At 40.9% G+C, this 26,811-nt stretch overlaps 2 protein-coding genes across 3 annotated transcripts; both read right to left on the reverse strand.

Annotated features, from left to right (window-relative positions):
* Positions 1-1,091: 1,091 nt before the first annotated feature.
* Positions 1,092-20,423, reverse strand: baz1b (bromodomain adjacent to zinc finger domain, 1B). 2 transcript variants are annotated; one of them, XM_084718074.1, is made up of 22 exons: positions 19,619-20,423; positions 17,072-17,188; positions 15,996-16,140; positions 14,956-15,148; positions 14,646-14,767; positions 13,824-14,021; positions 13,558-13,746; positions 12,149-13,457; positions 11,126-11,305; positions 10,889-11,027; positions 10,619-10,775; positions 10,362-10,492; positions 10,157-10,255; positions 8,545-8,722; positions 7,917-8,102; positions 7,578-7,725; positions 7,195-7,323; positions 6,850-6,997; positions 5,450-5,565; positions 4,601-4,743; positions 4,260-4,366; positions 1,092-3,977 (listed from the first exon to the last, which is right to left on the reverse strand). In XM_084718074.1, the coding sequence occupies exons 1-22, from the start codon at positions 19,735-19,737 to the stop codon at positions 3,281-3,283; spliced, it is 4,950 nt and encodes a 1,649-aa protein (XP_084574200.1). In that variant the 5' UTR covers positions 19,738-20,423; the 3' UTR covers positions 1,092-3,280. The 2 variants fall into 2 exon arrangements, with proteins under 2 accessions (XP_084574200.1, XP_084574201.1); XM_084718075.1 differs by lacking the exon at positions 7,195-7,323 and having other exon boundaries at positions 19,619-20,421.
* An 826-nt stretch (positions 20,424-21,249) lies between these two features.
* bcl7bb (BAF chromatin remodeling complex subunit BCL7B b) lies at positions 21,250-24,340 on the reverse strand. Its single transcript, XM_084716620.1, has 6 exons — positions 24,098-24,340; positions 23,539-23,614; positions 23,335-23,422; positions 22,328-22,486; positions 22,013-22,116; positions 21,250-21,474 (listed from the first exon to the last, which is right to left on the reverse strand). Exons 1-6 carry the CDS (start codon positions 24,208-24,210, stop codon positions 21,403-21,405), a joined length of 612 nt encoding a protein of 203 aa, XP_084572746.1. The 5' UTR covers positions 24,211-24,340; the 3' UTR covers positions 21,250-21,402.
* Positions 24,341-26,811: the final 2,471 nt, after the last annotated feature.

Consider the following 26,811-nt stretch of genomic DNA (forward strand, 5'->3'; position numbering starts at 1 on the left):
AACACACATTTTGAAGATGGTTGAACGACGGGCAACCTGTAAAAGTGGCAGATATAGTCACATTGTAAGGAAAACACAAGCTAACTAACAACTGATGCAGATTAGCTAGCTAGTGTTTTGCTGACATTTTTCAAATGTAACTAGCTAGCTAAAGATTTATATAGATTAGCTAGCTAGTTACACAAGGCAAAAGAGGGCGGGACTTTCCTCGCCTATGCTCATATTACCTGTGAAACAGCTACAAAACGTGGCTGGCTACATTGTTGCTAAGCGCTGAGGCCAGCTCATCTTTGAATTGTAGCGTGTCACGCCCAACACATAGTGACAAGTCCACTTAAAATGATTTTAGTCAGTGTTATCTGTAATTTTATTATCATTATTGTTGTGTTTTTATCAATTTTATTCATTTTTATTTTGTTTTCTTTTTAATCTATGTTATCTAGTTCTTTGTCTACATTTTATCTAACTATTCTATTATTATTTTAGATCTATTTTATTGTATGTCACTGTCAATATATTCTTTGTTCAGTCTTTTTACTCTATTTTATCTATAGTTTTTGTTTCACTCTATCACAGTCTTCACTTATTCTGTCAAATTATCAGTTGGTCAGTAATCTGTGATTTTTCTAAATTTCTTTTTTTTTACTTTAACCACTACAATCCAAGCACCATCTAGTTCTATTATATTAGAGAGAAAGCATTTATTTCTACAGCTAAGATCTCCAAAACTCTGCAACTCACACCAGCACACACCAGACGGATAAATATCGCTACAAGCCAGAGGAAAAAAACAAAGTGTCATGTTGGTGGTGAACTGTCCCTCTAACATCACTGCTTCAGTTCAATATAGAGTGAACTTTGACCAGTAACATGATTAAGATAAAACTCATCCACTTTCAGCTTCACCTTTTCCACAGAACTGTTGTCATGGAATAGTTTTAGTCCAAGTTGCTCATCCTCTGTGAATAATGAAACTATTTATCCTCTGTAATGTCAGTTTTGACTTCACACTACCATATTTGTAGCCAACTTGGCTCCTGTTTGAAGATGCAGATGCTTGCGAGAAAAGAGTCCACACCAGAGAGTAAGACAACGGTTTGATATTTTATTGAAAAGTAAAATCAGACATCAGTCGGTGGTCCCGGCTAACCCGTTTTCCTCCCCGTTCATGATCTTATCACAACGTTTACAAATGGCAGTGAAGTCTGTCTGTCTGTGGGACACTCGTCAGCTCAACACAAATAAAACAGAGAGAACTACGGTTTTCATCCATAGCCTTTATTGGAAATTCTTTACATGTGAATCCTCCAAACCTGCCCAAACCCAGCTTTTTAGAGACTATAAATATATATATAAAAAAGGAAGTGTAAAAGACTTTTGCAGTTCCTCCAAGAACAAAGAAAGCATTTACAGTCAGGTCTCAACTTGAGAAGGGCAGTCACCTTTTTGTTTGTTCGTTGAAATGTCAAACAATTATAATAGTGATTTTAATCATGTCAGGAACAAAGCCGAATTAAAACAGAAAGTCGCCAAATAAAAACAGTAAAGTCTTGATGACAATAGCACTAGAGAAACACAGGAGAACAGCACAGCACAGTACAGACAGAAGAGGGAAAACCAACCACTGCCTTATCAGTATATATATATACTGTATATACACACATATACATATACATTACTGGCAACCTCGCCACTCACTGCAGGAACTTCTGCACATTCACAAGGTTTTCATCTGAGTGTTGTATCTAAAAATTAAACCAATTTTCTGCAGCAGACTTCCTGCTCGGTGTGCAGAAGTTGTTACAAAACAAGTAAATGAAGCTCCTGTGAAGCTCCCCGTCCCTGTCCTGAGCGCACAAAGCAGTGGGGGAGTCAGGTGTTGCACTAGTCCAGCTAACAGCACTGACATTGAACTACTTGGAAAATGCTGGGAGAAAAGTACTCGAAGTGCAGGAGGAGAGCACCACCTGGTGGGTGAACCAGGACATGCAAGGGGGGGGGGGCGACGCTTCATCTGCCTCTACAGGAGCAGTTTAACCTGCTGTGACAAAAACAAAATAACTGACATGTTCTCTGCATCAACTAGGAGAGCAGCCCTGATTAATCAAAACTTTTTGCAATTTATTGGATGTGATTAAGATCGACTGACAGGTTTTATCATTTACAATACCAAATAAAATGTGCAAAAAATATCAAATATTCAAAAATGCCCATTTTTCTTAACAAACGTCACATTTTGTCGTTTTTAAACACTGTTTACAAATGTTAATTTATGCACATAATTTCAATAAAGTATGGTCCTGCAGCTGCTGGCATTATAGGTGCACTTAACTTTACACAAGAGGAGTGCAAACTGACGAAGCATTTTGAGGTACCGGTTCTTTTAAAGTGGCAGGGCACTACAGAGGAGGAAAGGCTGCTCAGCTCTACACGCCAAAAAGGAGACTTCAAACATCTTGGCACCAAGAGCTGAGATGAAAAGTCATGTTTTATCACAATAATGATGTGACTACATATGTGATGTGCAGTCTCCACTCAGATTTATGACAATAAATCTGAATCTGGGCTGGGAAAAACAAAAAAAATACTACAACTAGTAAAATCCTATCATGTTTATCTATAGAGTTGCATTTGACCAAAGATAATCTTGGTGTCAAGATGCTTCGTAGTAAGAGAGATTTACAGGTGACAGGAACATTTCATATCGCCCATCAGCACTGGTTTTAAGCAAAGAAAGGCTTGCTAGAGGGTTTTAGTTACACAGACACCACCATCTCTTTAACATGAAGTACTTTTAGTCAGTGAAAACACAATGACTTGTGACATATGTGAGTTTACTCATCCCGAAACACCTCCAGTAAAGTGACGGCTGGACGACAGACCTCTGATTACACTGTTCTGGTGTTTGGGGATTGCAAATGTAGAAAATAAAACAGTTCACAGGACATTTTAAGTCAAATTACACGTGTGTGTGTGTGTGTGCGTGTGAACTGAAACTCAAATCAAAGAGTCTTAAGAGCTATGAGAATCTCTCAGTTATCTCAAACGTCTTGTTTTTCTTTGCTGGAAAAAAAAAAAAAGCATCACCAATATTAAACATGTTACAAATATAAATCAGTTTTCTTTGTTGTTTTTCAAAAATATGAACATAAATTTAATAACACAAAAAAGTCCTTCTGAGGATCAAGTCCCGCTGGCTGTGGGAGGAGGCGATGGAGGGCTCGGGACAGAAATCTTAAAGCAAAGAGAGACGACAAAAACGAAAAAGGAACCCTGGACTTCATGAGCGTTTCTGTCGTTTGGAATGTCGCTGCTGGCTGGACCGCTCCTCGTCGCTGCTCCCAGCGTCGCCCCGGCCCCGACGAGTTCTCCGTGTGTCCCGCTCGCCATCGCTGTCCTGCTCCCTGTAATCCTTCTTGCCTGATGTGGCAGAGGACCGTTTACTTCTCCTCTTGCCATCATTATTATCCTCCTCCTCCTCCTCATCGTCCTCTTCATCCTCCTCGCTCTCGCTCTCCTCATCCCTCCGTCCTCGCCCGTTTGTGGCTTTCTTCCTGTTCGATTTGCCGTTCTGCATCTTCTTCGGTTCCTCTTCCTCTTCCTCCTCCTCCTCCTCATCATCCTCCTCCTCCTCCTCTTCTTCTTCTTCTTCTTCATCCTCCTCCCCCTCTTCCTCAGATGTTGCAGGGGCCTGGCTGATGCGTTTGCGTGAGCGACGGCGGAGGTAGCTGAGGCTAGGCAGCAGCTTTTGGAGCAGCTCAATGAACGTCTGCTCCGTCTTGACCATGCAGGAGAGCACGGTGCTGCCCTGCTGGTTGTACTCCTCTGCGTTGGAGAAGACCAGTTTCATGTCCTCCAGGAAGTCCTGGCCGTGACGATATGAGCCCTGGCTGAACTTTCCCAGCATCGTCTGGAAGTCCATGGGCTGGGAGATGATGTCCAGGTAGTCCTCCGCCTCCTCCGGGGACACGGGCTCCCTATAAGAGAAGCAGAGCATGAGGTGAGGGACTATAGATTAAGGATCATAATAAAGTCTGGGTGCTGCCATTTTTTTATTACAGCTACACACAATTAAAGCAGCAGTTTAGCTATATTTTACAGTAGTTTGCTCGCAGTTAAAACACATTCATATTTGTTCTCCTGCTGCAAAATCCATTCTAGTGTATACTGACTCAAGAAGTTAAATTACTTTTGAGCCATTTCTTGTGTAGTTAAATCATGATACTACAAAAAAAAAAAGTGTGTCCTCCTTTTCTCACCTGAAAGGCCAGCTGTAGCGAAATTTCATCAGTTTCTTGATGATCTCCTCACACCTCTCCAGCTCAAGCGCCTGCCTGCGCACTCCTGTCTGAGAACTCTGTCGCACCTGCAGAAACAATGACACAACAATTGATTTAAAGTGTGCACCCCATGTAGTGACGCCATCAGTCCGCTGCAGTGGTCGCCAACTCCTGCCTGCAGCCCATTTGCTGTATGTCATCCCCTCTCACCCCTTTCCTGTCATATCTTCAGCTGTCACTATCAAATAAAGGCAAAAAATGACTGCATGTTTAATTCTTCTAAGAAGCAAGATGTGGTCAGTGCGTGGGTGATTACTTACCAGTTCATCGATGTCTGCAGGGCTAGTGGGGCCTGTCCTCTGTTTGCTGCTCTGACTGCTTGAAGACGACTGCTTCTTGGATTTACTTTTTGAACTTGATTTACTTTTTGACGAGGACTGCTTATTTTTCTTCCTTGGTCTCACTGTGGAGAAATAACGAGGTGATCAGGACAACGAAAAGCAACCCCTATTCTGTAAGATCCAAAAAGTTACAAAAACAAATCTGGATATTCAGTCGTGTGTAACCAAAATGAACTGTTAATTTTTCATGTCATGCAATGTACAGACAGGGCTTTACTGTAATGAGGTTATTCACCAGTGAAATTAAAAATATCACAGAAAATTCATTCCTAATTGTTTGTTATATTGTTATTTTAATTCATACCAAACACACACACAGGATCCTCTCCTGAACTCAGTGCATAAAACTTTATTAATCGTCGACATGCAGGCTTGAGCTAACAGAGGGGATCATCCTGCCACATACTGTGAGTGAAGCCACAGTGAGACATGGCTTCAAAGCAAAGGTCCAGACCTGAGCTATGCTACATGACAACACACAGACAATAGAGACAGGGACACGACAGGGGCCAAAATTCCCCGTCAGCATTCCTCTCATTCCCAGCCTGCCACACTAAGGACCCCCATTTTCCAAAACTCAGGTGTTCAAATATGTCACCTATTTTTGGTTTTGTGCTGTAGTCTTTAATGCAAAATGTTCTGAGTCGATATAAAATGTCAGTGACGACCTGGACAGCCTGGAACAATCTGTTCTCATTAATCACCGTCTGTTCACTGGTGTGTGACTCGAGCACAAACTGGACTCAATTTTCTCTTGCTGATACTCACAGCTGTGTCCCATGGCTTTGTAGTCATTCTCTTCCTCATCCTCTTCATCCTCCTCAGAGTCCTCCTCTTCAGACTCCTCCTCATCCTCTTCTTCATCTGAGTCTTGGTTGTAGTTCCTGCAATGGAGAGGTTACAATCAAAAATCTTTACACTGAAGGAGGGCAGAACAGTGACTGTTGTATTAGTGAGACTTTGTCATAATTTCACACATCTGTATGAAGCCACTGTATGCGATTATTTTCTCTAATATAACATCATCTCAAACAAATCTCACCATGTTCTGTCTTTATCATTTGTGTTAATTTTGGGGCTGGGGTGATAAACAGTGAGGGGGGAGTAAATAATGTAAAAGCTTTGAAAATGAGGTCCTTTTGTATGTCAGAAACCTGCAAAGCTAACATGTAAAAAGTAGCTTAATTTATTTCTACAGTTACCTTTAACAGAACTATGTGTTTGGCCGTCACTGCAGCCACTACTGTGTTAGAGTCGATTTGTTCCATTTTTGCATATGAAACACATATGATGTGCATGTAAATGTTCCTTTTTCCAACAATATGCACTGCCTTCTTTTGTGATAGATCAGCTGAAATAATTAAAATATAAAATGTTTTATTGCACACAAATTAATGCCACTTCTAATTAAGTGAAAAGACTAACTTTTGTTCAGAAGTTATCAATTTTTTCCTCCCTCAAGGCCTGTTCAATCAGTGGCCACTCTGTTTAAACAGCCTGTTTAAACTTAAAACGTTTTAGAATAACTGTCAGTGTTTTAACAGACATAACCAATTATGAGGTAATTAGCCAACGAAAATCTTCTTTTCATACAATCAAACTGAATGGAAAGAAGGTTAAATGCAACATTGTGCTTATTAAAAACGACAAGCTACTTCTAATCAAGGATTACAAATGTTTGTTTTTTCCTTTTTTTAAAAATAATTTTTCTTTTCTGGTCATGAAAACTGATGAAGTGGAGGTAAAAATAAATAAATAAATGGTGCACTGTTTTACACATTTGGGTTAGCCCCTTGACACTTAACTTTGTTGTCAAATGCAGCTCTACTAAAACCAGGAACCCTTCCACCATTAACGGGTGTCTGGGTGAGGCGTGCTTAACTGGACTGGTGGGAGAAAGATGTACTTATAAAGAATTTGATTAGATTGTTATATTAGAATCATCATAATCTATGATCTGTTTTTGATTTAAAAACTTTTTTTTTGGAAAAGTTGACTTTTACATCATCAAAAAAATTAGATGAATGAAGCTAAAAACTTTTCATAAACCAGAGGGCAGAGTGCAGCGGACCTCTATCTTAGAGTAACTACATAGGTCCCTCAATGTAGTGCAACATGTTATATGGACGATGGAGGACAGAGACAAATAGTGTGAGGTGGACGGTTACCTTGAGCGAGAGCCACGTCTGGCCACAGTGGGCTGGCAGGCCGGGCACAGCCACTCTCCTGCAGGAATGCGGTACAGTGCTGGTCGCAGACAGAGAAGGTGGAAGCCCTTGTTGCACTCGTCACAGAGGATGAGTTTCTCATCGTCACCTGGAAGACATCAAGTTATGTCACGACTGCTAAAGAGGGTATTTTCAAACCAATTTCCTGGTTTTATCTGAAATTCATTCAGTATGGCCTCATTTTTCTTCTTCCTGTTTTACTTTTTCTCCCTAAAAAGGCAGACAATCTTTTTGCTCATTTTCCTTGTGTATCTGTTTCCAGTCGTCTTATCGCTACAGGTTCACCTGTTGGCCTGCGGAGCTGCTGCCTCTGTACGAAGACCTGCCTGACACAACTACTCTGTTCTGCTCTGGCCCTTTTGGATCTGGGCTGAGACTCCTTTATCTTCAGCACAGATGGCCTCTGCTTGAAGACTAGATAGGGAGCAGGAGATTGTTGGATATGGCATTGCGTCTTCACTCAAACTACAACTCCAGCACATCCAGCACATCTGGTAGGAAGGACTTACTCTTGTACTGAGAAAGACAGCTCTGTTAGAAAAAACACTCTTGTCAATACGGGAAACCTAGCACTCTCACTGGCTGCATATTGCCTGCGATGCACGTTTTATTTATGGCTAATTCCTTTCTTTGAGACCAAATGAGCGAGATGGCAATGCAGTCCTTACCTTTCCTGCGACAGACTTTGCAGCGAGCATTTTCTGCAGACATGTCCCACTTTATGCACGCGTCCAACATTCCCAGCAGGACGTGCATACGGGAAAAGGTCTGGGCCTCTCGGATAGCAGTCTTCCACTTCTCTACCGCCGTCGCTACCTGAGAGGAAACAGCCCAGACTTGTTTAAACTCAGCAGAACTTAACATGAAGAAAGCCCAGTAGTGATAGTTCTTCCTGTATATTAATTTCAAGTGTTGGATCAACAAACTTCAGCTTCTTTATGGACCCTATTACCTGTGAGTTACGCGTTTGTTACCAAACTGAAAACATTGCAATTCTGTTGTCTTACCCTGGCCTCTTCTGCCAATCTCTTCTCCTCGTCCACCTCTTCTGTCTTGCTGCTGTCTTCACCTCCCGTCTTTCTCTTCTTCTTCTGTTTGGGGGCCATGAACCCCTGCAGGAACTTTTTGATTACAGATGCCTGAAGGGTGATGATGCACTCGCCAAAGTCCTTCAAGCTCTCCATGTCTTTCAACTGTAAGGATGTGAATCAAAAACAGTTATGAAGTATAAATACAACCTTTTGTGAACCACGCAGACTTACAACATGAGCTATAAAATCAGTTAACACTTAAATTTTTAATAACATTAGCAGCTGCACAGAAATGGCAATATAATCAAACTTATTACAGTTTTACAGTGGTGTTTAAGGTTTGTGTACATCGTCAACACCCAGAAATGCAAAACAGCACAACAGTAAAACACTTTCACCCTGAAAACAAAATGTGAATAAACCCAATTAAAATCTCAAATTTATGCCACGAGCCTACAGCGTAACAAAGATGATTTTTTCAGGTGTGACAGAAGGCTGCACACAATCACTCAACCCCAAAGATAAAGGGATTATCCATTTATCAGTCTTCTGTGTTGACATTCCAGTGCTACTAATCTTGTATGTATCTGGACAAACTAATCACCTGTTCTTCAATGTCTACGTTGTCATCCAGGTATCCCAGGCCTCCCTTCTCGAGCCGTGACGCGACCTCCTGAATGTCACTGCGCAGGTAGTTGAGCAGCTCTGTGTAGCCATCACAGGTCCTGAGGCCCAGTTTGGGCTTACGGGTCAGATGGATGGAGTGGATGATGTCCTGGTATCTGAAACAGGGAAAGGAACAGTTTTGTGTTTAGCTTCACATTTACTCCATCACTACTGCTGGGCCTCATTCACTAACGTGTGTAGAAATGTTCTTACTGTGTGCACAAAATAAGTTCCCATGCAAAGTCACCCTCTGATTCATGAAACATGCGCACCAGCCAAGTTTGTTCTTACCACTGTGCGTATGTTTGTGAATCAGAATCTATAGTGACAGGCTTGTACCTGCTGGCTGCAAACAGTGCACCCCATTTTTTCTATGTAAGGAAATATGTTTGCACAGAAAAGTAGCATCAAGAAAGCAGTGAAGTCGTCGTAACTTGACATTCCAGCCAAATCAGGTGTTGCTGCAGTGTGTGGGGGAATTTGTGTTTAGAGTTTAACCGCTCTGATACAACCAGGAAATAACATCTTGTTTCCCTGATTTAAAAACTTTCAACCAGCACTGAGCACCGCCTCACCCCTCAGTCTGTACCACTGCCCGTGTCTGAGGAGGACAGAAAAGACGATTCTGCAAATCATCATAATAACTCCTTGGGCTGCAATAACCGAAGCGGTACATGTTGTGTCCCAGGAGAATGATGAAGATAATAAATCTAGCACAATACATTCATAAAATGCAACAAAAGTGCTAATGAATGCAGTTTTCGTATGCTTTACATTTAGTTAAAAGGTTTGTTTCAACATCTTCTAAGACAGCCAGGCTGTCATCACTTCTGCGTACACATGGTGTGAGGCAGTTCTGAATTTGTTCGCAGAGTACAAACAAATTCAGGTAAGACGATATTGATGAATCCCAGATTTGTGCCAAAAAACTTAATATGCACAGTTTAATCACAAATTTGTGCCCACGCACTGTTTGTGAATGAGGCCCATTATGTTTAGAGCTGCAATGACTTACCGATTAGTTAATCAAGAGAAAATTAACTGGCAACAATTTTAGTAAATAATGAATTGTTTCAGTTATCATTCAAGGAAATGTGCTGAACTTTTGTTCGTTTCAGCTTCTTAAATGTGAGGATTTGCTGCTTTTCTTTGTCATGTATGGCAGTAAATGAAGAGGTCTTTTCTTTCTCTTTTGGACTGTTGAACAAAAACAATTTGAAGATGTCGCTTTGGGCTCTGCGAAATTATGATGAGCATTTTCACAATTTTTAATATTTTAAACTTAACGATTAATGGTGAAAATAATGGGTGGATTAATTCATAATGACAACAATCGTTGCATTCCTAACTGTTGCTGCTGTTGTTTTTTCAATGCAACAAAGGCCAATTTCAAAATAAAGGTATTTTTGTATAAACATGAACAAGAGATCAAAAGCTTTAAACACCAGCTTTCAGATCCCCAAAAGCTGGTAAAACCTGATAATGTTTTGGCACCACATTAGGACTGGATAGTTTTTTTTTTTTATATCTCTTACAATGAGTACACACACCTGCTTTGTATCTTTGTCTTCAGTTCACTCTCTCGTACCCCCTGAGGATGAAGATTTTCCACGAGTTCCTCCAGCTCAGCTACACTGTCACATATAAACCTGCATTCAGAGGCAGAACAATTAGAATGACAGTAAAAACAAAAATGAAATGAAAAAGATGAAATTAATCAAGTGAAAGAGAAAAAGACAGAAGCAGAAGTCTTACCAGAGGTTCTGTCCCTGCTTGGGAACAGTGGTTTCTATCATTTCTATACTGACGTCTGCTGCTGCCCCCTGCTGGGCTCCTTCACTAATAGCACCATCTATGCTGCCGTCATCCTTCTCGTCTTTCTCATCCTTTTCAGCTCCTTAAACATTAACAGGAATTAATCATCTATTACCAACTTAAATTGTTTAACAAACATTTTGATGACGGTATCTTACTGATACTTCAGGTGGTGTACCTTGTGAATCTTGAGCAGCATCTTGAGTGGAAGCCGACCCACCATCCTCTTCCTCTTCTACCTCAGGCTCGGCTGGTTTTTCCTCGGGTGGAGGAGTGAAGCTGTAGTTGATGCTTTCGTGCACCCAGCCTTTCTCAATGTACAGACCAGGAACCACGTCAGAGAACAGCCAGTATCTGAAAGAAAAAAAAAAAACATAAAGCAAACCATGGTTCTAATTTACTGAAGTTACTCAAAGAATGTACATTTATCTGTGTGCGATCTTTCATCGTCTGTGTGCAGCACTAACCTGTTATGATTTCTGTCTGTACCCAGCGGGGTCCTGCGCATGACGAGTCTGGCTTTAGTCATACCGTCCTGAAAGGCTCTTTCTGTAGCAGCCCTCTGTCTACGAACCCGCTCCTCTTCAGCCTCCCTCTCCATGCGCTCTGTGGGGTGGGGTGGAGAGTTACATATACACATGTTATAATCATCAAATAATTCTAGATAAATGGTCTGGGGTTGGGCTTAATGACAAAAATCTTACCTTTGTTCTGTCTGTCCATCTCCTCTTTCTCCTTCTTGGCCTGCATGGCCATCAGCCGCCGACTCTTCACCGAGCTGATCATGTCCTCTGGCTCCGGGTCTGGCTCAACCTTAACTTCTTTTTTGCTCTCCTTCTCCTTCTCTTTCTCTTTCTTAGCACCACCCTCTCTCTTCTTCTCACCTTTGAGCACAGGAAAAAGGAAATATATTGTATCGGTCTGTATTTGGAGCCCCACTGATATTACTGACCAACCACACTTATATCAGCCTATATCAACATATAAGTGTGGTTGCTTTCCTGCATGAAAAAAAGCTCTATCTGCACATATCAAGCTTTTTTTCATGCATGACATAATGCAGCTTGTTTTTATTTTTTTAGTTTTATCGGCAGCATTTTATATACATTTGATTTTTTTCCTAATTTAAGTTTAATATTTCTATTTGTTTCAGAGTTTATTTTTATACTTGAATATTAAAAAATACCCATGTATTACCATTTCCATTCATTGTCCTGATATCATACCAGACAATAAAGGTTATTGTTACACTGTAAAGTATCCTGCCTTTATTACATATATTTATCATACGTGTTTGATAACCACATTTATGGGATCATTGCAAAAATGTGTATATATTCTATATTATGTATATTATATTCTGCATATTATAATGAAAATTGGTCAATATATCGTTATCAGAATTTTTCACTCCCTAATTTCAGTATTGGGCCCAAAACTCCAGTGTCGGTCAGGCTATACTTGTATTTACATTTTGGGGGCATTAATAAAATTCTAATGAAAGGCTAAGATGAAATTTTACTCACTCTGGCATTTTGACAATAGATAATCAAAACCTAGTCTCAATAAATGCACAGCTTGTATTGATATTTTGTAGGTATTACAAAAGTTATTTATTGCAGTTAATGAGTTAAGACAGAAGTGGAAATCACAGTATTAAATCATCTCATTTAATTCAGTATTACATTAAAAACTGCAGATGAAGCTCTCGGGTGAGTCTTGCCTACCTTTGCTTTCCATCTCCTTTCTCTTCTTCCTCTCGGCCCTCTTCTGGTCATTCACCTCCTTCAGCATCGCCAGACGCTCCTTCCACAGCTCAGCTGATCGTTGCTGCTTTGCATCAACATGGTCTTCCACCGAGTATGTCATGAGTATACGGTGGCACAGCGCCACCAGCAGGTTGACCTTCTCCTCAGGGCTCAGCTCAAACACCTCGATTGTCTCAAGCTTATCCAAGAACTCACTGGTCACCACGTCGTCAAAGCCCCCCAAACCCCCAGAGTCCTCTGAGCCCTGCCCACTCTCCTCGCCATGAGCGTCGCATGGTCGCAGGCACAACCGCGCCAGCTCGGACGCCGAGTGCATGGTGAGGGGGATCTCAGATAAAGGCATGTCGAGCTCGCTGTAGCCTTCTGCCAGCTCATCCTGCAGCAGTGTCTGAAGCAGCACCACCAGCACTCGGTTCAGGTAGAGGAAGCCGGACCTCTCCCCGGCCAGCGCTTCCATCAGAGCCACTGCTGTGATTGGATACTGGTCATCTGGCATCAGCAGCCCTGCGTAGCATTGAAGGAAGTCCACGACCATTGCCACATCTCCAAACAGGGTGTTGGGCAACCCCTCGGGCATGTCGACCAGCTTGAACGTCGGCAAGGTCTTGCTGCCCTCAATATCCTGGTCCTCATATCGGCGCGATTGCTCACGACGAACGAGCATCTCCTTCTCGCGTCTCTCCTTGGCCTTTTCTCTCAGTTTTTCTTTGAGCTCCTCGCGCCTTTTCTTCATCTCCTCTTGCTTTTCCTCCTCACTCATGGCTGCCCATCGCCTTTTTTGCTCCAGTAGCTCCCAGCGTTTCTGCACCAGCTCCTGGAGCTCCTCTGGCAGACGTCCCCGATCATCTGGGGACAAGGTCTTTGCAGCCTTGGTGATGAGAGAGGAAAGGGAGTTCTTTTTGTCCTCTTTGCCCTTGTTCTCCTTGTAGTAACGAAGGAGGTGGAGCGCCATAGGGTGCAGGGGCTTCCCCAGTTTAGGCGTTCCCAGGCTGGCACTACGTGCTCTCTTCTTGGGACTGCCAGCCGGGGGACTCTTAGCCAGATGCAGCAGAGTCATCTGCTTCATCTTTGGGGTCTTGGGACCAGTTTTACCATCCTTTTTTGAAGCTTTAAGGACATTGAGCTTCTTGTCACCGCTCTTCCTGCCCCTCTTTCCTTCAGACTTTCTGCCTGCTTTTGGAGTGGAGGGAGTTGAACCTTTGCCTTCTCCTTTCTTTGGACTTCCCGAGTTCTTTACTTTGAGTGGGGAGCCGTTCATTTTTATTTTCTGAAACACAGACAACATAAGCCCATGAATCAAAGTTTTGATTTGATGATCAAGCAGCATCTTAACTGAAACATGACAGCATGCATACAAGCCAGCTAACCTGCATGTGGCCCCAAATGGTTGGACTAAGGGGCATGCCTAGAGCGTCTTTCTTCCTTTTCCTTTTCCTCTCTCCCTTCTCGTTTCCTGATTCCTCTCCTGGCGTGTCAGAGGCCTTGAGCTTCTTGCTGGGTCTACCCTCTGGAGATGTCAGGCTCTTACGCTTCGCAGAGGGATTTTCCGCTAAAAACTTTAGGCAAACAAAAGTGTGAGCCAAGAACATACAAAAACACTTAAATCTGCAAAAACATACCACAAGCAAATTACCTTGTGTGGATCAAGAAGAAAGTTGCTGAATTTGCTGGGCAGGTTAAACTTTTTCACAAGTTCATCTTCGACCACCCAGGGAGCGCTCTCTCCCATGCCCAGCCTCAGAGCGTAGTGCCTGATGAAGTAGCGCATGATCTCCTTTGTTGGCGGGCGCTCCGTTCTGTAAAGACTGTCTGCTGGGACATCACTGATCACCTGCAAGAGAAGTCAGCAGGAAAGATTAGATTAAAATTAGACATTTATGGACACGGCTGCCAATACTCATCTGTCCAGGCCTGAAATTTTATCATTGCTAGGGATACACAATATGGATCAGTTATTATTATAGCTGATCTTTATCTGCTAAAATACACAGATAGCGATAGACCAATATGGATGTGGTAGGCTAAAATTGGACAATAATGTGTTGGTTCAAATTATAGTGCATACCTAATAATTTCACCACTTTGGTAATTCATTTTTTGAGGGCACAAAGGCCAAAGGCCAGGGCAGAATGGCCGCTCACTCCCTTTCTTGCACTTCTCCACATAAGCACTTTCGATCTTGAGCCTCTGTCACACCTAAATTGCCCATTTTTCCAGCAATTTGTACCAGACTTAAACTCTAACCCACCACTGGTTCTGTGTGCAGTGTTTCACTTCATGTTGCCCGATCAGTATCTCAACAAAAACTCTGGTGTCTAAAAACCGCGATGACAGGAAAAAGGCAGAGAGGAAAACAGTGAAATTGTTGGCCTGGTTGCACGCCAGAAAAAAATTAAATAAAATACACTGTCATGGGTTTGAAGAAGGAAAAGACTGCTTATAACAGGATACAAACCTTATCTTCATTAATGAGCTTCACGTCATACTTATGAGGAAGAAATTTGGGCATTGCCCACTTCTTCCTCTCTTCTTTCATGGCAGTGGGAAGTTTTCTGGGTGAACGTCGTGCTCTGTCACCTGATAGGATGTGAAAATTAGACATTTTTTCCCCCAAACACACAGAAGTGAAATAAGTGCAAACTTCAAAAGTAACGTGATAATCATTCTGCAGCAAGTTCAGTTGTATCCATGCTTCATGACTACATTTTCTATGGTCTTCTTCAAAACTCTTCCTTCATTTGTTTTATGTAATGATTGGTACTCACTGAGGCTCTCCCTTCTGTTCTCCTCCTCTCGGGGAGGAGGTTCCTTCCTCTGGTTCTCCTGACTTGCGTTCTCCTTGTCACTGGATGGAGAGTCGCAGGCTCCTTCAAGCTTCTTCTCCGCTGTCTCTCCCTCTGGGTTTTCCAGAGGATGGACCTTCACCACCTTCGCTCGCAAACTTTTGTCTTTCCCCACCTGAGGTGAAAACGTCTTGTGAGCATCTCAGAGGACAAGAGGAAGTTTTCAGTTAAAACACCTGCACACCACTGCAGACGGTTATTAGATTTTACATTAATGCTATATCATATTGATTATATTGATATTTCTTTTTTTAAGATTATTTTTGGGCTTTTTCCTTTAATTGGATAGGGACAGCTGAAAATATGACGGGAAAGGGGGAAGAGAGAGGGGGAATGACATGCACCAAATGGGTCACAGGCAGGATTTGAACCAGCGACCACTGCAGAGGACCAACAGCCTCAGCACATGGGACGAATGCTCTACCAACTTAGCTATGGGAGCATCCCATATTGATATTTCTTAAAAGGAACCAAAACAACTACAGCTGCAATGATTAACTGATCGATTCATTGTCAATTATTAAATTAATCAACACCTATATTAATTGATTAACTGGTTAGAGTTATTCAATTTGTTTTTTTTTCTGAGTTCTTTATGTGTCTGTGACAGTAAACTCAACATCTTTGGGTTGTGGACAAAACCAGACATTTGCAGATGTCATCTTGGGCTTTGGGAAACACGAATAAACATTTTTCACCATTTTATAAACTAAACAACCAACTGTTTAATTGAGAAAATAATCAACAGATTCATCAATACTGAAAATGCAGCCATAAAGCTTGGGAAAATAGTCAGAATAATTCAAAGGTCTGGCTAATTCATTGTCAAAAAATACACAATCATTTGTATGGTCATCTAACAACGTCTATTTTATGCGTAACTCCAGGGGTGAAAACTGCTGGAGTCATCATAGGATGCAAGTTACGAAACAGCCACGTTTTCAAAGTAAAGTCAAACTAACCAGGAAGTCACACTCTTCATCCACAGCATACTTGGTGAGAATTTCCACCCAGGCCATTTCAACCAGTTTGTCTAAAGACACTGTGTTGTGGTGGACCATCTCCAGAACTGGTTTCTCAAACCATGGGGGATACTCCTCCTGAAGCCTGCACAAAGAAAACAATCAATAGTTAGTACAAAAAAGTATATGTTCTCCTTTCATTCATTCAAGACAAAGTCTAATACTGTTTTTAATGTCTTGACCACATTTAAAACATGTTCTGCAACTAAAACTGCTCCCACATTAGAGATAAATTTAATTTGCTCATGGGTGTGATGTACTCTATTCATGACATGCTGTCTTTCACATTGTTTGAATTTCTGTGATACATCATCACAGGGACTAGAGCATTACATAACAGGGCAACAAAGGGTTGAGAGTGACCAGCAGGGGGAGTAAAACTTCTTGGCTGATATAATTAGACAGAGCTTAAGTACAGCCAGTGATCTTGAGTGACTTGAGCTCTGGGCAGCTGAACACTGCTCTGCACCGACTGTACTGTGACATCTCTCTAGGACACATGTATAGTTTGGTTCACCTTCCTCTATGCGGAGAGCACATATTCATACAGTATACAAACACCTGTTTGGTGATAAGTGGGCTGAAAGAGATGAACTACTGAAGATGAAGAGTTGAACTATTGTGTGAAAGATTTTTGGCTATGTCCTTCTCTTTAGTAGATAGGAATAAGGGAACTGTCTCCAGGCCATTGCAGATCCAAGGATGACTCAATCACACACCCTCTAAATAGAATGAGAGGAGGAGCACCACATTTATCCAATCATAGGAAAGCAGCAAGCCTTGTGACCTTCACTGGGAGAGTATGGCTCTTACCTGACACCACTGAGCCCCTACTAATCTGTATTTTTGGACAAGTGCATCTACTGGTACATACATCCCAGCATACATTCCACAGGATATACAAAATTTGCATAGCTCATGGACTTAAATCAGTCAAGAGTAGACTAATGGCTCTTATTTCACTAGCTGGATGGAATTGTGAACACGCACACACAAACTCTGGATACAATACTTACAGTTCAGTGACTTCTTGTTCCTCCTCCCATGCTTCTTTGTGTGTGAGCTGGCTGCTTCCAGTGCTCTTGCATGTCCAGATGCGTTCACCATACCTCTGCAAGCGTGCATCATACTCACTGTAGACATTTTGTCAAGGAACTTAGACAATAGTCACATGTAAACCGCTAATCACAAGCAAGATATCCACGGTCTATTGTTAAGAAATTAGTGTAAGGTCAGGGGGCATCAAGCAGGGCTGCAATAAAATCACAATATGGTCGAGTGCAATTGCCAAATCACAGAACTAGATCACAATTTTCTGAAAATAATGTGTGAGAAAACAGCCTTATAATCAGGTACTACAGCACTGCATGGATGACCTGCCCTAAAAATCTTTTTCTCCAGATGAAAGAAAACATATTTGTTTGGTACAGACCTCAATAAATATCACATCATGATGATTTTAATTTACTTTAGTCAGTGATGATTGTTGTAATGTAAAACGGATTATTTTCATTAATGGTAGTGCATCTCACAGTCAGTCAAAATAACTGCAACATGACTTTGTTTTTTTTTTTTTTATCAAATCGTGCAGCCCTAGCACCGAGCATACACACACAATTTCATAACAAAACCTAAATGTGTGGTTATAATTAGGGATGTACAATAAATATCAAGGCTGATAATCGGAAATTTATATCACTGTTGTTACAATAATGAAATTCCAGCTGATAAATAATGACTAGAAATATATCTGATTTGATCCATCATGTGAAAGCATTTAAATTGAGTTCTTACACAAACTCCTATGAAAGCGAAAGTGTATTTGGTGTCCTTTGTTTGTTTGTTTTCTAGTAAAGGACTCAAATATTTGAAAATAGTGATATCAGTTAGATTTGCTTTGGTCAGAGCTATGAACATTAAATCATCCATCCTTCCTTCCTTACTACATCTCAGGCTTTCTTACCATAAGGTGTACATAAACTACAAGTTATACTAAGTTCTTTTGAAAATACAAAAACATGAAATTATGGATTAATTTATAATCTGAAAAAATCCATATCAAGCATCCCTAGTCATACTCATAAAAAAGTTCTGAGGCTGTAATCAACCATGTAAAACTGGTGGGACAGCTGCTAGGAAATAATGATGACTGGGGAAGCTGGGACACAGTCCTGACTACCTAAGATTAAAGTAAGTTTAGTGGCAAAACTAAACCCACTTGTATAGGTAGTTGAAAAGTAAAAAGTTTGACTCTTCTACCACTGATGACTGTAAAAACCACAACAGCAAGTTGAACGAAATTTCCACTGTAAATTCTCAAGTACGGATAGGATAGTGCAGAACGGTAGATGAGAGGCCTGTGCTTCACATAGCTGCTCGTCAAGCAGTGATGATAAAAGCTTTAATGTAAAAAGGTAGATATAATCAGCTGAATGACATGTCCTTGTCACGGCATGAATCAAAAGCTGCAACAATTTATAACAACTTAGGTGACCATAAAAATATCTGAAGACCACATTTAACGTTACGTGTATCACTTTTGAGCTGTCATGACTGGTTTCATAATCGTTTTAACAGTTAGGGACCGCTGACGTTTAAAGTTTTCATCTGAACACCAAAACAAGTGGGCAGAGTGAAACAACTATTACACCACAGCCAAACTATGTCCCCAAAAATGTTGTCTAATCAGTAAACGCCTCGTAAGACAGCTATTGTCCTCTCTTGGTAAACTTAAAGACATAAATATATACCGGCAGCTAATGCTAGCTGACTCTACAGAGGCTTGCGTGCTAACGTTAACGGCTAACTCTACTCAGCCTAGTATCATATCCTCAGTCAGACGACGAGCTATTGTGCCATAATGGGATACCTAACGTTAGCAGCGGGCTAGCTAACTGTCGTGCTAAAAGGGAACTCCAGACCCACGAAAGATCTCGCGAGAGTGATCATTTTAACCAAAAACACAATCTTTTTCCAACCTATCCAAGTGTTTTTTGTCACCAAACATGCCAAGATCTTACCGCCAGCGTTGTCACATCCTATGTCGTAATTAAAATGTATAACGTCCACAATTAAAGAACAACGCGTAAGAATCTCGCGAGAGTTTCACAACTGCAGGGTTCCCTTTAGACACGAGCCTAGCTAACCCTGCTAGCACTAGCCAGCGGCTGACAGCGGGGCCGTAAAAGCTGAAAGTGAAAGGACGTCTTTTGACAACGCTCTACAATTAGTTAAACATAAGAATTTTGCTATGTGCCATACAAAACGTACCTTTGTGCTAGCCTAGTGAAATAGCCAGCTAGATACAAAGAGTTGTTTGGCAAAGCGGAACGTTACCGTAAGCTAGCTAGCAAGCCTGTCATATAAACTGTGTACATGCGGGGGAAACATTAAATGGGGGGAAATGTCAGGTAACATCAAATTAGGTGCGTTAGCCGTCGTCACAATCGGGTGCATGTGACTGTGTGAGCATCAATTTAGTCGGGTAGACAAAGCCAGATGTACATGCATGCCGGCTGGCTCGACCAGTCGAGACTGAGCATCAGCATCATGTTAAAGGATACTCTTTGTTCCTGAAGGCCTCCTTGGTGTGCTCGATGATGTAGACCTCCTCTCCCGGGCCTGGTGGTTCGGCTAGCGGCTTAACCAGTGGGTACGGTTTCCGGCCTAAAAGCGGTGCCATTTCAAATCCACAAATGGCACGGGTGCCAACGGTAAAAAATCAACCTTTTATCAACAAACTAGTGCAATAATATACAATACTATGTCCTTAGCATGTATCCTAGTGTCCCGATGTATCTTAGCACGTCTCACGTTACCGCCGGCAGGCCCGGCACTCAACGTGCAGTAGCTAGCTGACTAGCTAGTAGGCTGGATTGCTATCTCGTTGCAAAACAATAACAGTGCTCTTCTTGCCAACCGCCTCATCGCATCCTTCTCCTCTCCTCTCGTAGTGGTGTCATGCTGCTTTCACACAATGTCTCAGATGTAGAACCGGTTGCTGAACTTGTCTCTCGGTACAGTTGGTAAACTTTGAGCTCCTCCAGATGAACATGAAAGGATGCAAAACCACACACCGAAATCAAACTCGCGGCAACAGCCAGAGCTCAGTTCAGCGGGAGGTCTGGCGCGCTGTACAATCCCAAGTCTTTGAAAACTAACTAGGCCTGTTCTCCTTTAATCAGCTGTGTTCGACGCTTGTTCTCACAGTCGGAGCTACTTGCTATCAGATAACAACGCTAGTAAGTGTTGCAAAAAAAGTAATCTGGATCAATCAAGAGGTTAATTCCTACTCGAAATGGCGGGAGTTTCTAGTCCACCGGCACAATTCCGTACACCGTCAGTACTCCGTTTCCCCGGCAGCAAGCGGCGTCGCATGCATGTCCCGCCCTCTCTAGACGCCAATTGGCTCTCTCGGTGAAGCGCCCTCGTCGAATAGGGCTGATACGGACTCTCATTGGCTGATATTGCCTGTCAATTGTTTGTCCAGAACAGCCCTTTCAAGGAAACCACGCCCGTATGGAATATAAATTAGAGGTCAGCTGATTACAATAAAGATTACATGATCTGTTTAACTGGATAGTACACAAAAAAACACTTCAACATTTTGATAATGTATTTGATGAAAAATGATTCGTGGTTTCAATTCCTCTTTGAAATATCCAGTCAGTCTCTAAACCCATTGTCTGAGCTCCATTTTGAACAGGTCTGATTAAACAATAGGGCCTGCCTTCATTATAAATTGGCATAAGATATTATGGTGAATAAATACCAATGAATTGAAATGGAAATAGAAAGAAGCATTTATTATGGTTTACAACATCTTCAGTTATAAACATGGGCAAATTATATTATAAATATTAAAAAAAAGAATTTATAAGCCAAAAGAAGATCTGTTTCACAAAGGATATTTAAAACAAGATGGCACATCTAAACATCAATCTGCATAAAACTACACATTTAACACCTTTTCAAATTGGCTTGTAAACCTCAAAAATAAAGCAACAGTATATGACAACATGCAAAAGTAAAGAGAACTGCATAAAGAGTAAATCAGAAACAGTTAGTAGCCAAAAAAAAAAAAAAAACTAGACATTTACAGCATGTGAACTGAAATACACACTGCCTGCAAGAGCCACACAAAGTCTGGAAAATCCTCTTCATTCATGTCATTAAAACAGCAAAGTCTTGCACAAAGATTTTGCTGTAAATACTCTTTTTTTGTCATTTTCTGAAATGTAATATTTGCGTAAAGTGGTCAGTCGAACCTTAGAATAATATTGAAAGCTTAGCTAATCAGACTGAGGAAAGGTATCATGTTTATTTTAACAAAACAATTATAAATAAGCTATCTCAGAACAGCATTTTCTCCTGTGCAAATCTTCTTTAAAGGAGGTGCTCCTGATTCATCCAGTTCCTCCTGTTGAATAAAAAGGAACATATTAAATAGGTTACTTACATAAAACATTTATAGTTTGAATAAACATCAAATTTCCATTATTACTGCAACAGATTGATTACATAGTAATTGAAGCTACTGCAAGGAATTTGAATATGTTGTTGATTTTAGGGGCCCTTGTGGACAAAGGCACTGGTGACTCTACTGCCATAACCATAAAATACACCATCACAAATAAAATTATGAAAATAAAAATCTCTTCCTGCTTCATTTTAACTAGCCAACTTACTACTCACTGTAACTGTGGCTTGAAAAATGTGAACAGAAGCTCTTTCGTCTAATTTCACAGAGGATCCTACTCCGTGGCAGCCATTAAAGAACAACTATACAGAAATAGTCGATCTTCTCGTGTTTGGTCTCGTTAACTTATGTAGGTCATATAGAGGCATCAGCCATAACCAGTCATAACCAGTTACAAAGTCCTTGTAGTAACTTTAAATTCATATTTAATCAAGGAAAATGTTCTTGTCTTCCTTGAACCCATTTTGAGAATGTGAACCTGTGTGTCCGGGTTGCTCCGTCTGACAGTTCCTGATGAAAGAAGGTCCTCCTTGATGAGGGTCGGAGGCTCATCAGCCCCCTCCTGTCCTGAATGTACTGGCTCTGCATTCACAAAGAGGGTGGAATTATATCCTCATTAATGCAGCTTTGACAATGAAACAAAATAGAGACAGTACAGGACATAACTTAGTAAAGATAAGTCATGGTTCCTAATTCTTTAGTTCAAGGTTTCATACCATTCTAATCATGCATACAGTATCTATTATGTGTACTTTATTCCAAATTTCTTCCAAAGATTTCTTCATCCACGTACCATCGACGCTCTCCTGGCCCAGCATCGGTGGCTGAGAGTCTTCGGTTCGGAGGCTGGAGGTATGTGGAGGGCTGACCTGCTGCGAGCTGGAGGTGCTGCTGCTGTTATCCATTTTAGGCTGATAAACGTCCGAAAGAAAGCTCTGGTTGCTGTTTTCATCTAGAGACAGAGAGCACGGGAGTTATCCTGCGCATCAGGCAACAGCTTCAACCACCACACCGGTATCACAGTATACCATGGTATGAAAATTGCTGGTTATTATATCAACCAAAAAACCCTCTGTTTTTCATTCTTTTAAAGGGATAGTTTGTTTTATATATTTGGCACCCCTCTCCCAGTTTGGAGAAGCAGCAAACAAACCAATGAACTGCTTTGGACAGGGTAAGCAGCAAAATGTACTTTAGCCACATAAAAATGGTATTAGTTTAAGTGTATGCTACATTTAGAATATTTCCACCGCTTTACTTTGCCATCAGACAGCCATTTCTAATGGGGAACCACTAGCCAAATATCAGTTTCTCCAAAATGGCCAGACTCCATAGGCAAAATCAGTCATTTTACTTCACAGAACACATTACTTTCTTGTCCACTGCTGCCTCGATCTGTTAGTTTGTTTGTGTTATTGTCTGGCATCTGTGTTTTAAAAAGAGAGTCACAATAACACAAGCAAATTAACCAGTCAAGGTGGTGGCAGACCAGCAACTCTAAAATTACCAGTTTCGCCTATGGAGTTTGGTTTGTTTATAGAAACTGCTATTCGGCTTGTGTGTCAGTTTCCTGTCAGTAAAGGTTATTTGATGGCAAAATAAAGTGGTGAAAATGTTCCAAATACAGCGTACACTTAAACTGATGTTAATTTTTTTTAGGTGGACCTTTTATAAGTGGCTAAAATACGTTTTGTTGCTGACCCTGTCCACAGCAACGCATCGCTCTGCTTCTGTGCTGGTGCCCCTCACTGCTTCTCCAATTTCATAATAATAATTGTGTAAAAACATCCACAAACTCACCAGTGAAATCCAGTAAAGAGTTGGTATTTTCCAGGACCACATCTTTCAGTCCTCTAACATCTCCACCTGTGGATTTGGTGCGATATATCTGATAACAAAGAGGGGGATTGTCAAATTACACTGCCTATTCATAAGCTTTAAACATTAAAGTAATTCTGTAACAGCCATTTTTTTTTTTTTTTTTTACATGGCATAGGACCCCACCTGCTTTGTTTCTGTTACAGGCACCCACTTGAATATGCGTAAGGATGTGTCTCCCACTGTCACCCATTTCTTCTCCCTGGGGATGAAATGACTTGGAGTAATTTTCAGAGGGAGCTCAGTCTGCACCATCTGCTTTAACAGCATTAATCTGTAACATGGCACACAATGCACGCTCGCGGCTTTTCTGTCCACAGCAGAGATGACAGCTAATCAAACATCCCATTATTCTCACTGATACACATCGTTCACTTTACACGACCGTGTAGAAAATCACGACAATTGGTGGTGAGGTGCTCATTAATGTGTCTGTGCTGTGACAACAGGACAGTCGTGTACATTACGGCGCTCAGCATGTGAGGCTGTAGCCATATTGACAGCTCTCGGCGGAAAAAAACTCGACTAGCCCCGCCTCCCCTGTCAACCCGGGGCATTGATTGGTCAGCGGCTCCGTCAATCATCTAACTTTTCCGACTGAAGTTTGTTGAGCGACGCAGCAGATATCAGCCTACAGTCTACTAACACATTTCCCTCCATATTGTCCCCCACACTGCCTACATACCATTTGCGCACTTTCTCGATGGCCGCCAGCACCTTTTTAATGTCATCTTTAGCCCGACTTCGTGTCTCGGCGCGGCCTGATCGTCCCGACATCTTGATGCTGTTATGATTCATCTACAGATGCATCTGAAAACTTCAAGACCAAGCCCCAGTCCTCCGTTACAGCAATAATCTCGCGAGATTTCATAATCTCAGAAGGTTTCTTTTCTTTTTTTTTTTTTTTTTGGGCCTCATCCTCCTCAGTACACTCATATATGTACTGCACTGATTGACACATTTGGCGTTATTTATTTAATTATTTCATTATATATTTAGTCATATGGGTCCACATGCTTGGAAGTCACAAGGAATTAACATGTACTTCTTACTTCTTTCCTTGCATTTTAATTCAATTTTCTGCTACTGTATACTTCTTTTTTATTCTTTATTTTTAAACTGTTTTGACACATGCAATTTAGCTCGGAGGATGTCATTTGTTTCTCAGCCAAGGACCCCTTCCAAGATAGAAAATATACTGGGGACCCCCTTATGTATGTCGCTAACATTGGAAAGTGCTGGTTTCCATCATAAATGGCTTATGTTGGGGTGACATGCTCTTGTCTGGCAGGAGGAAAATGTATACACATATTTATTATGAGTTCTTGATTGTTAGATTAGAACATAAACTATGAATTATGTTTGATTTGATTATTTAAAATAAATAATAAAAAAAAATGTTGAACTATGAAGCTATTTAAAAAATAAAATAAAATAAATGACTTTTTTTTGATAGGCCACCATGATAATTTGAATTAATTTAAATGAAAACCTATCATGGATCCCCTGGGGTCCCCAGAACCCTATGTAAGAACATCTGGCTTAATTGTTTCCAAATTGAATAATTCAAGTCCAACTGATAATAGTAAAAATTAACAAGACAACAACAAGAAAGAAAAAAGAAAAGAGGGAGATATGACAGACAGTTTGGATACTGCACACACTTATGTACATTTAATACATTCACATTTTTCATTCATATACATACTAGGCAATTAGTTAGTTGGGATTGTCTAACTGCAGCACCCAAATGATGAGAAAAGACCAGTTCTTTTCATTTCTTTCACCCACCACTCGCAAACCAATTCATGTTTGACTTTTTTTATTCTTCTCTGTAGTTATATATTTTAAAGAATATTATAGATCCAAGACAAAACTGACAGAAGGGCAAGACAAGAGAAAAGGGCACAATTACAAAATCTGTCTGCTATTTCAGCACCATGAACAGTGATATTGATTTAGCACAGTTAGCCTACTGACATTTCAGAGCCATGGTTAGAGCCATATATTCTATCCTGCACACACCTCAGTCAGATAAAGGATCAGTGAGTCAGATATATACACACCTGTGCGGTCACACAGGGAGCGGTCAGCTACAAAGTCATTTTGATAAAATATTGTAGCTGTAATTTAGCATCATCAGTGCATTTGCTAATGATGAAATCAATGGTTCCCGACCTTTTTGGCTTGTGGTCCCTACAAAAAAGCATGATCTGCTAAGGGCCCCTTGTCCCATTTCTGCTGTTTGTTTGTTTTTTAATGTATATTACTTTTTTCTTCATGCAAATCCCCCCCAAAAAATAAAAGAATAAAAACCACAAAAGCCAGACTACCAGCTACATACAGCAATGTTTAAACTCTTGTCACCTTATCAGCAAGAAAAACAAAACAAGCATGAGAAGGAATCACACAGCTCAATATTATGCAGTAGGGACAACAACTAACAGTTGGGTGGTTATCATATCTCATAATTGGGCCTTTGGCGCTGTCAGATTTTTAATTATTGCCATGTGTTGCTTCAGAGCCTCTCAAGCTAAATCCCTGAAACTTCCTCTCAGGTGGTTTAATTAAGAGATAGTTGTTCAGGTCTCAAAGAGGTAACACTCCAATATGTCACAAAAAAGCAAATATTAGATATTCCTAAAAATTAATACAGATTTGAGTAGTAGAGCTCAGTTTATTCCTTATTACTCTACACTATTAATCATCTCATGACCACACCAGGTTTATCTTGTGACTCTCTGGAGGAGCCTGACCTGCACTGTTGTAAATTACAAAGTAGATGAAATTAGCAGCACCTTGACCGGATACAACAATTAAATTCTTCTGTTCTGTTGCATTAACATTTACTTACAATTAAACTGTAGTACTTTTACTTAGCAATCTCAAGTACTTCTTATCGTCTGTTTATTTGTTTTATTGTGATTTATATTTTTTGTGCCGTGGAATAAAAACTTCCAGCTGATCCACCTGCTTTTCATTGTTAATATATCTAGTTTTTGTATTTGTGTGAATGTGAATGTATTTAGACAAAAGCTTAGTACAATGTGTATTAGTTCTGACTTGTAGTTCCCATGTTTGACCAGCAGATGGTTGCCTCGAGTCATACAAAGCAAACAATCTGCTCTTCCTGAGAGCAAAGCCTGAGTCTGTTGCAGTTTGTTCATTAATTATAAGAGTTATCGCTGGAAGAAAATGATCCTCTGTTTGTTTTGAGTGTGACAGCAGGGTCGTCTCTCTTTATCCAACTACGACCCACTCAAAACTCACAATACTTTGTCTCAGTGGACTGTGTGGTTTACTGTTTACAGCTCCAGAGAAAAGAAACCCCTTGTAAAAAAAAAATATTGTGCAGTGACATAAAGGGAACAAAGAAGTAGTCTTATCAGCGCTCGCACT

Source organism: Lutjanus erythropterus, chromosome 4, assembly GCF_056507025.1.
Source record: "Lutjanus erythropterus isolate fLutEry1 chromosome 4, fLutEry1.hap2, whole genome shotgun sequence".
Taxonomy (NCBI): Eukaryota; Metazoa; Chordata; class Actinopteri; order Lutjaniformes; family Lutjanidae; genus Lutjanus; species Lutjanus erythropterus.

What these genes read in the sequence shown, in the direction of transcription:
- bcl7bb (XM_084716620.1), bottom strand. Translation starts at nt 24,210, where the DNA reads ATGAATCATAACAGCATCAAGATGTCGGGACGATCAGGCCGCGCCGAG. An exon ending in CTGTAACAGAAACAAAGCAG is followed by an intron (nt 23,423 to 23,538) that starts GTGGGGTCCTAT and finishes CTTTGTTATCAG; the next exon opens with ATATATCGCACCAAATCCAC. An exon ending in GGGCCAGGAGAGCGTCGATG is followed by an intron (nt 22,117 to 22,327) that starts GTACGTGGATGA and finishes TTGTGAATGCAG; the next exon opens with AGCCAGTACATTCAGGACAG.
- baz1b (XM_084718074.1), bottom strand. Translation starts at nt 19,737, where the DNA reads ATGGCACCGCTTTTAGGCCGGAAACCGTACCCACTGGTTAAGCCGCTA. An exon ending in AAGCAGGGACAGAACCTCTG is followed by an intron (nt 10,256 to 10,361) that starts GTAAGACTTCTG and finishes CTCTGAATGCAG; the next exon opens with GTTTATATGTGACAGTGTAG. An exon ending in CAAAGCCATGGGACACAGCT is followed by an intron (nt 4,744 to 5,449) that starts GTGAGTATCAGC and finishes ATTTCTCCACAG; the next exon opens with TGAGACCAAGGAAGAAAAAT.